The sequence below is a fragment of the Eulemur rufifrons genome, chromosome 13 (genome assembly GCF_041146395.1).
Source record: "Eulemur rufifrons isolate Redbay chromosome 13, OSU_ERuf_1, whole genome shotgun sequence".
Taxonomy (NCBI): domain Eukaryota; kingdom Metazoa; phylum Chordata; class Mammalia; order Primates; family Lemuridae; genus Eulemur; species Eulemur rufifrons.
Genome location: NC_090995.1, coordinates 12,231,370 through 12,244,725, shown reverse-complemented (window position 1 = coordinate 12,244,725; position 13,356 = coordinate 12,231,370). Strand labels below are relative to the sequence as shown.

The following is a 13,356-nucleotide window of genomic DNA, read 5'->3' as shown; positions in this document are numbered from 1 at the left end:
GAAGCAGCACAGTTCAGTGGTTGAGAGCACAGGCTCTGGAGTTAAATAGCTGTGTGACTTTGGAAAATTATTCACACTTTCTGAACCTCACTTTTCTCATCTATAAAACTGCGACAAGTGTCGGGTGTGGCGGTGTGCACCTGCAGTCACAGCTACTTGGGAGGCTGAGGCTGGAGGATCACTGGAGGCCAGGAGTTTGAGGCTGTAGTGTGTTGCGACAGTGCCTATGAACAGGCACTGCACTCCAGCCTGGGCAACATAGTGAGACCCCATCTCTATTAAAAAAAAAAAAAAAAAACAAGAACAAAACACAAAAAAACTAGGATGAGAATATCTATCTCAGAGGACAGAGGGCTGTTGGAGGATGAAGTGAGGTAATTCATGTAAAGTGCTTAACAGTATAGGTAATACATAATAAATTCTCAATCAGTGTCACATAATGGTAATGATAAACCATAAGTGATAGTAAGAACTGTGTTGCTTATAGACAGGTGTCATGAGGGGACACCATGAATAATCAATCATTGTCATAAATAAAAATAAAGACAGCAAGTCATGAACATGATGAGAAGAGGCCCCACCTACATGAAGGGCTCGTGAAGACTATTTTGGCAGGAAGGTTTTATATACAGGAATGAATATGATCAAAACATCAGGTCAGAAAGAGCAAGAACAGAATTCTCTATAATATAGGGACAGACCATTTCATTTGCAGATGAAGAAAACATTTTACTGCTAACATTTTGATAACTTTGTAAATAAGCACAGTGGAAGAAATTAAAATCAGTTGATAATAGTAACCAGTGAGATCCCAACTACGGAAAGTCCTCAGAATACCCTAAGCCATACATTTAATTAAATTAACCTTCTTTTCCTTAGTTGTGCTGTCAAAAGTTAACGCTGCACCTGCCAGTTACAGCTGCTCTAAGCGTTCTGGAAAAGCACAAGTCACCCTGTCCAGAGTCTGATCCTCTGAACACCAGTTACCAGAGGCTGTGCTTTGCCTTGGGAAGAGTTTTATTTTCATATATGGGCACACTGCATCCATCTGCAGGCAATGAAGACAGGTCACTCTAGTTCTGGTAAAGAAATCAACCTGTAAGGGTATGAGATGGTAAAATATGTATGGGTGCTTTTAAGGTTGGCCCTGCTGTTTACAGTTGCTCCTATTTTCATGTAAATTCAAATACAAAAATGTCCCAAGTGACTTTTAATCAAAATCACGGGGGGGGGGTGGCGCTGACCTTTGACTTTGGCGATCGTGTCTTCACCGTGCTGCTCCGGCTCCTGCTGGGCAGCTTCACCTTCCGAGCTCTCCACGATAGCATCCTGGACGATGGCCGGGTTGCCGGAGGCCAGTCGCATGTAGTACTCTTTACTGTCATAGCTGACGGCTCTTCTGTACCGAGCAGGTTTCTGAGAAATAAAAGAAAATGCCTCAGAGAATTATTTCCCCGAATTAAAATATAAGCTTCTTGAGAAAAGGGAGGGTGTCAAGATTTCTTTCTGTTACCCTTTCTAGGGGCATTTAATAGACTGTATGTATACACAGTAAAATCCACAGACTTCTGGGTTAAATTTCTCTATTTTTAAGTTCCACTGATATTTACAACTGATATGGAAAACAGTATTGGCAGTTTTGTCCTTCCTAAAATAATCTCTGGCCAAACCGTGTTTCCATGTTAGCACAGCACGTCTTCAGTGATGCATCCGGACAGCTCCCTGGGCAGTAAAGAGAGCGCCCACCGGAGACTGTCTCGTCGGGGAGGGGCCCGGGGCTCTGCTTCCGCCCCAGGTCCCGTCCGTCGGCCAGGCATACAGTCAGAACCATCGGTGCGAGTGTTCACGGCAGACACCTGGAGGCAGAGACTCAGAACTGCCCTAGTCTTTCCCATATTCCCATGTTTCACTGGGAATTCTCTGGATATGGCCAAAACCTTCCTCAGACCCTTCTGAGAGTCCTGACCCACCAGGGATCAAGCAGTTCCCTGCCCGCTGACACTCTGGTTGGCCTGCCACCACCAGCTGCCACCTCCGACCTGCTGATTGTCTGTCGTGTGACAGATCATGTGATACGTCACTTACTCACTGAGTGAGTATAGCAAGAGCATACGTAAGTCCATTTTGAAGAAACTAATCACCTACAAATATATGTTTTGATAATTTTTTCCTCTTAAGGCCACAGACGATGAGAAATAAAAGATTAAAATATCCTACAAAATTTAAAACCACAGAGGGAGACGTTTAGGTGTATGTAGGTTCCTCAGCTCAGAATTCGATCCAGACTTTGGATTAACAATTAAGAAAACAATGGAATTTGAAACATGCTTTAAAACCTTCCCCTTCTAAATATCATTTTTATTTCTCCTTTCCTATGAATAACAATACCTAATTAAAAGTATTCTATTTGCCTACTCTTTAAACTCACGTAGTCACTATGTATCATCCCAACGTTGCTCATTTCAAGCAACGTCTGTGAACTGATTGCTACACAGAAAGGTAGCTACGTGGAATTACACTCCCCTTCTTTTAACTTAGGCACAGCGTCAGGGAGCAGAGTTGCTAGTGAACTGAGGAGAATGAAAAACATGAGATGACACAGGAAAGTATTAAAATGATGTAAAATAATATTACAACTCAAAGGCTCAATCTGATGGGCATAAGGACACTGCAATATTTTAGAGAATGAAAGGAAGGCAGTAAACTTTGCATCGTAACAATTCTGCATAAGGTACGACAGTTATTTTCAACTCAAAATTGCTAATATTTAAAAAGATGAAGCATAGTTAGTAATGGGCAAGACAATGAATTAAAAGACGTGGGGCAGCATTCACTTGCTTACTGACTTCGGTGCAGATTTAAACTTCATCCACAAGAATTTTCCCTTAAATATTTTTTTGAGGTACATTTCTGTGTTCTAAAGAACTACATTTTTTTACTGAGTTATGTACTTCATCTTTCTGGAAAATGAAAACAATGATTAAATTTTATCCTAATCAAAATAAATCAAAATGGTACATTAAGAAGTGATCACACATTCTTAGTTTCCATTAGTTCCTTCGGATTGAAAAAAAAATAATAATTTTAAAAGAGAAGGCACTGTTGCATTCTCGAAATACACACTTTAGCGTCTAGAAGAATTAAATGAGTGCTTGAAAAAAAGAAGTTGGAGATGCCAGGCTGCCCATTACTAACGTGCCTCACAGTGTGTTAGTCTGAGTGGGAAGCGGTTCACGCTGTGCGGTGAGAGCAGTGAGAAGCGAGCCTGTTAGTGAGCAGCACACAAACCCTACGGAGCTGATCAGAACAGAGCTGAGAAAGGGCAGAACAGCATCTCTCAGCGTGAATGAAACCAACTTTTCAACTCTAAGGAACTTTAGAGAAACAACGAATTGAAAGCCAGTCTTTAAAGTTAGTCTAGTCTACCATGCACAAACAACAAAACCCCGAAAAACAAAAAACTGCAAGTAGTTTTTGCATTCTTTGACGGTAATTCGTGTTTTACCTTTTGAGGAATGATATCATCGGGTGTCTCAGGCTGTTTACTTGGGATCTCAGACTGAAAACAGGGTATTAAGTATAGACATATCAGAAAAAAAAAAACATAAAAGAGGAAAACAAAATAAAATTTTCTTGAGGATCGTATGAAATATGGAAGATGTAGTCACTCAAAGAAAATTAACATGACAGCGAAGCAGCTTAAATAATTACTTTGCATCTTGCAGTTATTTTTTCAATGATCAAAAAGTAGCTTTAAGTGAAACCTGAACACACCCAAAGTCTCAGTGCTACCGAACAGGGCAAACTCTTACAAACCACACAGACAAAACTTCAGCACAGGCTGCCATCCTGGACGAGTTACAGGCAAGTCTTTATATGTTTTCAAAAGGAAAAAACAGAAATCAGTATAACAGAACCTAATGCTAGCTGATATATTTCATCTTCTTTTCCCTGTGCTTATGCCCAGGTCTGCGTTGTAACAGGAGCAACGAACTGGTTTCAACTATCATCTGTGATACCCCATGCCACAGAAATCACTAAGTGCTTATTAGTGAAAAAACATCCTCCAATAAAAGCCCAAGGACCTACTTTTTTTTTTTTTTTCACTACCTTCACCATCGCAGAAACGCTGAAAGCAGAAGGTACACTGGATCATTGGCCCGCAGACCAAAAATTTTTTAAAGAGTCCTTTTAAAAGAACTAGGTAGTTGATTTATATTTTATTCTCAGAATAAAATCCTGATTAACAAGAAGGCAATTTCTGTTGAGCACATAGCTTGTGCACGTAAGCACACAGGCAGCTACACATAGACAGTAATGCAGCCAAGAACTACTTCCAAGCTTTCCTCCTTTTCATAGTGTATATCAGGCAGTGACTTCTGGTACCTCTCCCTACAGTAAACATAAGCAGACACAATGCTTCCACAAATGTTTGCTTCCATGGGCAAAACAAACACTGGACCACTAGGCAGACTTTCAAATATTTCACATGGTTTTCATGAATCTTTCTTCTTAAAGCAAACTTGTAAAAGTCTATCTTCTATGGAAGAATAATGTTTAAAATCCACATCAATGTCCTCGGTCTTGGTAGGGATTTAGATTACACAAGTGCAGGGTATACATTTGTTCAAACTCACTGAATGGACCACGATAAAATAAAAGTATTTTAAACGCAAAAAGAGATCAGGAAATCCAATGTTAAAAAAAAGAGACCAAGAAAAAACAAATCACTGAATGGCACACTTAAGATCTGTGTATTTCAATGTATGTAAAATTTGCCTCAGTGAAAAAAGAATTATAAACAAATATTGAACTCTAATTAATCGTAATAAAATACAGTGGAAATGGTACTGATTCTGCAACTCACTTTGAAATTTACTAAAAAAACCAATATAGACATATATAATGTCATAAACCAAAAAGCAAAATGGACCAATTACTACTGTCAAACCCAGGTTTGATGCACACTATCTACATTTCCAACCAGAATGTGGGTAGGATCTTCCACGTCTACCCTCATAATTTTTCCCTGCAGCACATGGTACTATGTTGGTTTAATCCATATTTGCTCATTGATTGATTGACTGAGATTCTTATTCTACTAAAAGGTCCAGCATTCAACAGCAAATACGTATGCTACACCAATAATTTTAGTATTATCATGGTTCCCTTTTTATTTAAAAAGTAGCACTAATTTTTATAATTACTTACATAGACATCTATTTTTCAAAGTCAGGATTTCTAAAAAATAATTTTTCTATAACGCTGGCAATGAAATTTCTCAAATGAGTTGTTCAGTTTCTATGACTCTTGTGACATCTATATATAATATAAAAATATGTGGAGGCAGCCACAAGAGACTCGCTTCATTAGAAAAGAAACCTTAAAGTTGATTAGCCTCCTGTCCCTGAGCAACCCAAAATTAATGGGTAGACAATGAAGTCTTTGCCTCAATGATCTCTGCAAAAGAATAATAAATTTGTTTGAGATTACTATTCTGTAAAAGTAAGGGGATTACAGATTTAAAGCCTAATATTTAAATATGATATTTTTAAATTGCAAAATATGGGATCTTATTTTCCTTACGAGTCAGAGTAAAGAGAGAATTGCTTTAAAAAAAAACCAGATTTTGTATTTTCATCATATTCCAGGCTTACATTTTAACACTATCTATAATTAATATTACTATTTAAAATATAAAATTATAGTATAATTTAATATAGCTGTTTTAATTATGAAAATTACCCTCTAAGGAAAGCCACCGTGCAGCGAGAATACATCATTTTCATGTAAGAATACAGAATTTTCCTCCGGACATTAAAAATTATTACTATCTCTTTTATTACAACAATTTTTGATAAACTTCCAATGCTTTTAAGTCTGTACCAAATGAAACACTAAAATATGTTCTATAAACAAATATATAATTTAAAATCAAGAAATAAGATTCAAAACAGGTAAGCTTTATTTTATACAGTATGTAACACTGTCAAGTCACTTGAATGACTAAAAAAAAAAAAAAAAACCCAAATCGCCTAATTTATTTCTAACACACGAAACCTTTAAAACAAGAAATTAACTTTTTAATCATCACTGTATTCTTCAGCTTAAGTGACAGGACTAAAAATGTAAACGTTACTGAGACGCAGTAATTAATAAATAAGGCAAAAGATGGAATCATTTGCCCTTGATAGGTAAAAGCCTGTTTTACCCACATCAAGAGCCTTCAAAAGCAGTTTCTAGGTTGGCACACGTCTGTTACGTCCCAGGAAGTACTGACTGTATTTATCGGCGTCGAAAGGGAAGAACTGACTGGTCTCTGACTCTGGGAAGCCGTGTTTGATACAGCTCGGGATGGGGGTGGATTGACTATGGGGTCAACGCAGCTTAAACCTCAGTGGCCCTCACTTCTCATGGGTCCCCTTCAAAACCCTGGAAGCAGAGCCCTAGTAATTTTGTGCTCACAATTCTGTACTCTTTTTCTTACAGAGCTCTCTCCTAAATTGTATAAACTTCAGGGTTCATAAAATCTGCTTCTAGACTTTTTTAGTGGAAAAAATTCAGATTTAGGAAAATTCTAGAGTGCTGAACAGGAAGCAATGGAACAAAGTTTATAACTTAAGAAGACAGAATGCTGGTAGTCCACTCACTCAACATTTATTATTAGGCACTCTGTTAGCATCTGAGAGACAAAACCAAATATAGAATATACTCACTGTCTATGGACAATGTCACAAAACCAGTAAACACCAGAATCTTTTCTTTTTCAAAGTGATTCAATGTCTAAGGAACTGCTGAACTGTATTCACACCTTACTCCACTACTTAGTAGAGGAGCAGAACTTAGAAGAGTTCCTTAACTATCCTAGGTTGTAGTTCCTCATCCGTAAATCTGGGATACTAATGTTAACAGTACTCCTGAGGGCTGTTATAAGACTGACATGAAAATCACATAACTGCTCTGCAGAGCATCTAGCTCACTGTGCTTTGTAAATATTAGCTTCCTTTTTTTTTTTTTTTTTTTTGACTTCATGGTAGAAGTCAGAGGGGGTAACAGATACTTTCACTTTCTGAAAAGTTCTTTGTTTTCCACATTGTCAGAATGCACATTCCGTAAGGTAACAGTGAACATTTAATGGCATTTCAAATTGACAAAAGATTTTGAACTGCCAAAAACCAAAATAAAGATTATTCATTCAGAAAATTTCATCCTAGCAGGTTAACCTTGACTCTTGCATGAACTATGCAGCATGAATTCTACATTCTGTAATTGTCTCCTCTTCCCACCTGCTTTTTCCTTTTATGTAAACTTATCTCCAGCATTTCTCAACTGTCTTGTATTTTCCAGCATGTGACTCATCTGTTAAAAAATAAGTTCTACATGGTACATGCTCATTTCTGAGAGTATCTGTTTAGATTTCACAGGCTGGTGAACCCCTTTGCTTAGGTGAAACGCTGAAGATATTAAGGTTGCAGGTGTCAACTCTGAATGGGTTACTTTGGTTTTATCTGCTATAGTAGTTTATGTCTCAGTCACCAAAATAGTGAATTGGTCATGTATTTGGGAGAACATATTTATTTTATATCTTAGTATTCCTGAATGGATTAAATTTAAACGAATGTTGCCTCAATAAGAATCAAACTGCTAAAGGCTTAAATTCTTAATGATTATTTGTGTGAGGAAAAAGATTAAGTATCAGAGATTGTATTGCTGCTTTGCTCTTATAAAAGTAGGTGCTAGTAAAAGGCTGCAAAAATATGGGTGGATTAATTTTCTTACCTAGTGCTCTCATATTAGGAATTATAGTGCTTTAAGGTGCAGCTATATCAAGTACGGCATTCTTGACAAAATTGAACGGCTTTGAGAAAAGTACACTTTAGACAGCTATCTTCAAAAATCTTAACTATTAGCAGGGGCAAACACCTATATTCTTTTTTTTGTTGTTGTTGAGACACAGTCTTGCTCTGTCGCCCCAGCTAGAGTGCAGTGGCATCATCATAGCTCACTGCAACCTCCAACTCCTGGGCTCAAGGGATCCTCCCGCCTCAGCCTCCTAGAGTGCTAGGATTACAGGCGTGAGCCACCGCGCCCGGCCCCACATTCTTTCTCTAAAAAAAAATTTACTGTAAATTGTCAAATTATAATTATTTATATTTATGGAGTACAAAATACTGTTACAAGTACACAATGTGAATGATTAAATATAGCTAATTAACACATCCATCACCTCAAATAGTTATTTTGTGTTGAGAACATTTGAAATTTACTCCCTTAGCAATTTCAAAACATACATTATTAACTATAGTCATCACGGCATGAAATAGATCTTCAAAAATTTATTCCTCCAGTGTAACTGAAACTTCATACCCTTTGACCAACCTCTCCCCATTCCCCCAAACCCAGCCTCCGGTCACCACCATTCTACTCTGCTTTGAGTTCAATTGTTTTAGCTTCTGCATGAGACCATGCGGCATTTGTTCTTTTGCACCTGGCTGAATTTCACCTCAGTATGTCCTCCAGATTCATCCACGTTGTCACAAGTGACAGATTTCCCTCTTTTTAAAGGCTGAATAGTACTGCATGGTGTATATACACCACATTTTCTCCATCCATTCACCTGCTGATGGGCACTTAGGTTGATGCTAAGATCTATGTTCCAAGTAGCATCAGGACAGAGGCTGAATCAGTGAGTACAAGATGAACGGAGCCGTGGTTTTTGGCAGAGAAGAAAAAGGCATTGGACCAATCTGAGCTGCCTCATATTATACAATCCGAACTACTTATTAGAAGACGTGTATAGCGCTTACTCTATGCCGAACATCATTCTAAGTACTTCACTAATTTTATAATAACTAACTTAATCCTCCTAACAGCCCCATGAGGTGGAACTATTCCTGGCTGCATTTTAGACCTACGGGGATGGAAACCTAGCAACGTTCCATGACTTGCGCCCAGCTAGAAAAGTGGCGGAGCCAGGTTTCAAATCTGGGCAGTCTGGCGTCAGAGTCCGTGATCGAAGCCACTTCCCTACGACGTGTCCCTGTCACAGCGCTGCGTCTCTGCATTCCACCACCCTGACGTTATCACTTTAGTACCACCTGTTGAATCTTCCGTATTAGCTAGTTTAGGTAATGCATCTAAAAACGAAAAAAATGTTTACAAAGAAAAAAAAACAACCACCCGTGACAGTCACTACAGACGTTTACTTCTGCACACTCACCGGCACGCTTGTCTCTTGCTCTGTTTCGGGCACGTACGGGTAGTGGTTGTAAAACATGTCGTTCCGCACCATCTTCTTCCTCATCCGGCAGGGCCCCTCTGTCATCTCCAGCATCCACTTGTCCAGGTGGGAGCCGATGGGGGGGCCCCAGAGCCCCCGCTCCCGCAGCAGCTCGCACTCGATCTGGCACCACTCCTCCGTCACGTACTTCAGGGCGTTCTGCTGGCGCTGGCGGGAGAGAGCCCAGGTGGGTTTCCAGGCAAAGGCAGAAGTAACAGCGAGAGGTCTACGAGTCACCGAAACCCAGTGACCGTGTGGAAGCACGCACAATCCACAGCACTTCTGTCAGTATTATAAAAGTAAACGGACATTCATTTACGGTTACAGTGCCAATGACTTAGTGAGAAGTGGCGTTTGTTGTGGGGACCCAAGATGACGATTATTTTGGTGCCAAGGAAATGACAGGTATGTACAGGGAGAGTATGCAGTGTCGTCAAATAGAGCTGAAGGAACTTCGTTTCTCTGGCACAGGAAAAATGGTAACATCACTTATGAAAATATACTGAAAGAGAGGGTGCATTCTTATGTTTTTATTTTTATTAGGAACAAAGACATGTGATATGTCAGTAGTGAATACCAATAGCATTCAACTGTGCTGATTTCCCTTGTTGCTTTTTCAAAAGTAGTTTATAGAAGATTCAAATTTTTCATCTTAAAATCAATGGCCAGAATATAGCTGATGGCAGGGCTAATTAAAAGCGTCACCTGATGATGAACACAGTTCAGCAACGTACCCTTACAATGGGTAGGAAGATGTCAGGAAGAACAGAGCCCGATCACATCCAAGAAATGCAAAACAGATCATTACCGTGATTACAGATTCTTACCTCCTGATACTCCTTGTACTGTGTATCTACCAGGTCACGAACAACAGCGATATGCGTAAACATCCACTGAGAAATCTCCTAACAACGGATAGAAAGAGTCGTGAGTATTTCATGGATTTCCTGGAAAAAGAGTCAACTACCCTTGAAATGGATGCTTAATAATTAGTTAAAATTCTGTCAAAAGCACCCACTACAGAAAACACAAATAAATCCGGACTGAATTTTATGTGATGAGTCTAATGGAGGTCTGTGTGACGGACAGAACTCTGCGGCCCTGCCCCCAGTCCCCGTCAGAGAAGGGCTTGCCGCCCAGCGCCCCGAGTGCTGCCGGCACCCCAGGGACTGCGTGAGCCGCAGGGCGACTCACACCCAGTGAGGAGCTGATCTGAGCGCTGAGGCTGAGCCATGTCAGCTCAGGGCACGTCAACTCCGCCAGGCTATTTTGGCTTCAAGACTTCACTGAGGTCAGGTGAGGCTGTCACCAGAACTGCACTGCAGCCTGACATTTCCCTGTGCCCCATCCTGCTTCCTTCACCTCCCTCCCGTGGGCGCTGACCCCAAGGGCACCTCTAACAGACACCCTCTACACTAAACTCCATCTCAGAGTTTTCTTCCTGGAAAACCCAACCTGACACACGAGATGCCACTTAGATTCCGGGATGGTGAAGGAAGTGTGATGAGGTAGAAGCTAATGCTGGAGGCAGATGAGTTTTTTAAAAACATCAGTCACAAGTATATACAACAAGATCATAAAAATTTTAAAAAGCCTTTGCTGTGCTGTTGCCTTAAAATTCACGTAACTATCAGTAACAGTGAAAGTTGGAAAAACTGGGAGAAAATTACCCATAGTCTGATCGTTTATCAATCTATGAATCTCATGTTATGTCCAATTATAAAGTGGATGTAAGTACACAGCACTCATAATGCAATTTTACCCTAATAAAATGGAAGAAGTTCTCATAATCTGGGTTACTTCTCTTTTCTAAAGCAAAAACACAGAAAAGTTCCGTTTCCAATCATCTGCTTGTACGTATTAAGCATATCATGTATAATAAAATACTAGAACTAAACCTTGAAATATAGATTCCTAATAATAATCATTAATGAAACTACATAAAGTACCTGGGTGGAAAGACTGTGTTTGTTTAGACCACTTTCCTTTCGATTCCTTCTTGATCCTGTTAACTTGGAAAGACCGAAGCCACTGCTGACACGGGACAGTTTGGACTGGGTGGTGGGCACCAAAGCTTCTCCTCGACTTATGCATTTCTTTTCATGGGCTATGAAATTAAAATTACATTATTTTATAATTTCTCCATGTATTTATGAGCCTTACTTTTAATACTTTCATACCATGGTTACAAACCACAATACTATCGTTATCAAAAGCAGCATGTATTACTAATGCAGACATTTTAGATAACGCAAATTTATTTAAGGATGGCTGCTTGTGAATTATTATACTAGCTCAATTCACATTTGATTGAAGTCTCACAGCTCTGTAATAATATGCCAATTTATTTTAACTGTAATGCATTTCTAGGCTAATAATAATTCACAATCCCTTAGCAAAAATCTCTGGTGCTGGGTAAATGTTGGAACTTAAAAAGTTTTGGATTTTAAAAAGGCTATACGGTACATACATTGTACGTTATAGAACACCACCAGAGGGTCGAGGGTACCAAGCTATAATTTAACACATAATATTACTGCAGCAAAACGTATGAATATTCACACCAAGTAGGACAAAGAAAGATAAGTTAGGTTCTGCTACCAAGTCAGTTTTGGCACTACATTAATGAAAAATGTTGGGTTTTCAGGGCTATTTGAATTTCAAAATTATGGAGAAGGGGTCATGGACACAGAGCCAAGACAGCGACCACACTAAAGCTGTAAGCAATGTGTTATTTTCTAAACTCATCCATGGCAGATGTATAACACACCTTGAATGTAAAAAAAAAAAAAAAAAAATACAAGAAGAAAACTGACATCTCGATATAATCATTCTAGAATGGTTAGAATGTATAGATTTCAATTTCTACTGCCATACAGTATTCTTTGACGAATGTTTTAATTACGTATTTAAAGTGGACCCACACATGACGGATGCATGGTCACATGATGTCTACAGGCCTCCTTACCCAAATGGTTCTGCCAGCACTTCAGACCAGCTTCCTCAATGAGCGGCCTTGCTATGGCTATGTCCACGTGGCCCCTTTCGTTCACGGGCAGAGTTACTTTGAAAAGTTCCTCCAAAACTTGTTTCTTGCTATGAATCAGTTCAGTCCAAACTCTGTTGACAGCTTTTATGAGAAGCTGACGCCCTAGTAAATGAAAAGAAAAAGGCAAGCAAATAATCAAAATACAATAATTTTTCTTCATGTTTCACATCTAGGAATTTCAACTACAGTATTTAATTGCAAAAACGTTCATGTTATATCCAGCTCAGTGAAAGGTTATTTAGCTAACCCAAACTATGCCTGGCTACTTGGAAAACATTTTAAAGATCTTTACATTCATAAAGAAAGACTATATTTTTCTTTAGAAAATTAGAAATTACACATATATAATTACCTAGCTTCTAAAAGATAAGAACTTATGTCTTATCTATTACTTTTAAATAGTAATTTTTAGCTCTGAATATTTAACGTGAGTTCAAAACTAAGTCAGTTGTTTTTGAATAGTTTGCACAAGAAAATAAGTAATGAAGATTTTTACTATTAAATTCAGTTTTGCTTTGGACTCCTTGTCAATTTGTCTGACTCTTCCTCGAGAACAGTCAATCTTCACCCAGCATCGGAATCTCCTGGAGGGCCCGTTACAACAGACGGCTGGTCCCACTCCCAGAGTTTCCGATTCAGTACATCTGAGTGGGACCAGAGAATCTGTTTTTCTACCAAGTGCTGACGCTGACATTGCTAGTCTGAGGACCTTGCTTTGAGAAGGAGTGTCAGCTCTTTAGGGGACGAAAACAATCCCTGTGTCTTTTGTGTCTGGGGTTCAAGAGAGTCTGGTGAAAGAAGAATAATGCTTAAATGAATGAAAGAAAGAAAGAATTAGTGCTGGATTTCCTAAGGATAAAAGCAAACGCAGAACTGCCACACAGTATTGCTGGGAGACAGACACCACCATACTGATTTCATCTTTATTACTGAACATGTGAAGAAAAGAAATCAATCCACACAAAGACTTCAACGTGTAATACCTACGATACCAGAGGGAAAACCAGATTTTTAAGAAGAGAGAGAA

At 39.0% G+C, this 13,356-nt stretch overlaps 1 protein-coding gene across 1 annotated transcript in view; it reads right to left on the bottom strand.

Moving 5' to 3' along the window:
• WDFY3 (WD repeat and FYVE domain containing 3) overlaps positions 1-13,356 on the bottom strand; it is a 191,163-nt gene that overhangs the window by 40,260 nt on the left and 137,547 nt on the right. The window contains exons 39-44 of the mRNA XM_069485368.1: positions 12,249-12,431; positions 11,230-11,387; positions 10,108-10,185; positions 9,221-9,448; positions 3,506-3,559; positions 1,245-1,416 (exon numbers count right to left, since the gene is read on the bottom strand). Coding sequence (XP_069341469.1) covers positions 1,245-1,416; positions 3,506-3,559; positions 9,221-9,448; positions 10,108-10,185; positions 11,230-11,387; positions 12,249-12,431 — 873 coding nt within the window. The remainder of the gene's footprint in view (positions 1-1,244; positions 1,417-3,505; positions 3,560-9,220; positions 9,449-10,107; positions 10,186-11,229; positions 11,388-12,248; positions 12,432-13,356) is intronic.